Genomic DNA, 794 nt, shown 5'->3' on the forward strand with positions numbered 1-794 from the left:
TCACCTCTGTCCGTAGTACACATCACTCCATGGCAAGTCTGAGCATGATAAATGGCAGGCAGGCCTATCAGGAGGATTGTGTGTAAGGGAAATGTGTGTGTGTGTGTGTGTGTGTGTGTGTGTGTGTGTGTGTGTGTGTGTGTGTGTGTGTGTGTGTGTGCGTTTACCAGGTATTCCTCATATTCTGGGGACATAATCTGTTTAATGTGTCGTGCTTCAAGTCACTGTGGAGGTTCTCCCTGTTAAACACAGCCCACAATCTTTCCTTAACATTCATTGTGTGTGTTCACTCCTGAACATTGCCATACTTTAGTCATGCTTTAGTTTCTGCTCGTGAATATTGTGGACAAGCAAAGGAAATACATTTTCAGGTGATGTTTTGCAGTGTTGACTGAATCTGCAAATGCCAAATACTTCTTTTAAAAAGTATTTCCTGCTGCAAATCAGTAATATGTAATATGTCTCTAGGAAACAGGGTTGACTGTCGCCATAATGCAACACAATAACATCTTTGACATACAGTCTGTGCCTGAATTTGAAACTGCACATATTGAGTTTGTAATGCAGGCTGTAGTAAATGTTAAGTCTCCAAGGCCAAACTCAGATAACTGGAATCTGGGGTATTTATTTAGATGTGGGAAACGTCCTCCATAGCCACAGAAGATATTATTCAACTGTTTCCGCGGGCTGTAACTGAACTCCATGTGTAAAATTGGTGGAGTGTCCCTTTACAGGTTTCATCCGAGCTTACAACTTCTGACAGAGGTGCAGAAGTTCGAAGAGATATGAAATGA

At 41.7% G+C, this 794-nt stretch overlaps 1 protein-coding gene across 1 annotated transcript in view; it reads left to right on the top strand.

Annotated features, from left to right (window-relative positions):
- The window catches only part of LOC133992966 (gastrin-releasing peptide receptor-like), a 10187-nt gene extending 10101 nt beyond the window's left edge, over positions 1–86 (top strand). Inside the window, exon 5 of the mRNA XM_062431814.1 lies at positions 1–86. This exon is cut by the window's left edge and continues 196 nt beyond it. Coding sequence (XP_062287798.1) covers positions 1–86 — 86 coding nt within the window.
- Positions 87–794: the final 708 nt, after the last annotated feature.

This window comes from Scomber scombrus, chromosome 1, assembly GCF_963691925.1.
Source record: "Scomber scombrus chromosome 1, fScoSco1.1, whole genome shotgun sequence".
Lineage (NCBI taxonomy): Eukaryota > Metazoa > Chordata > Actinopteri > Scombriformes > Scombridae > Scomber > Scomber scombrus.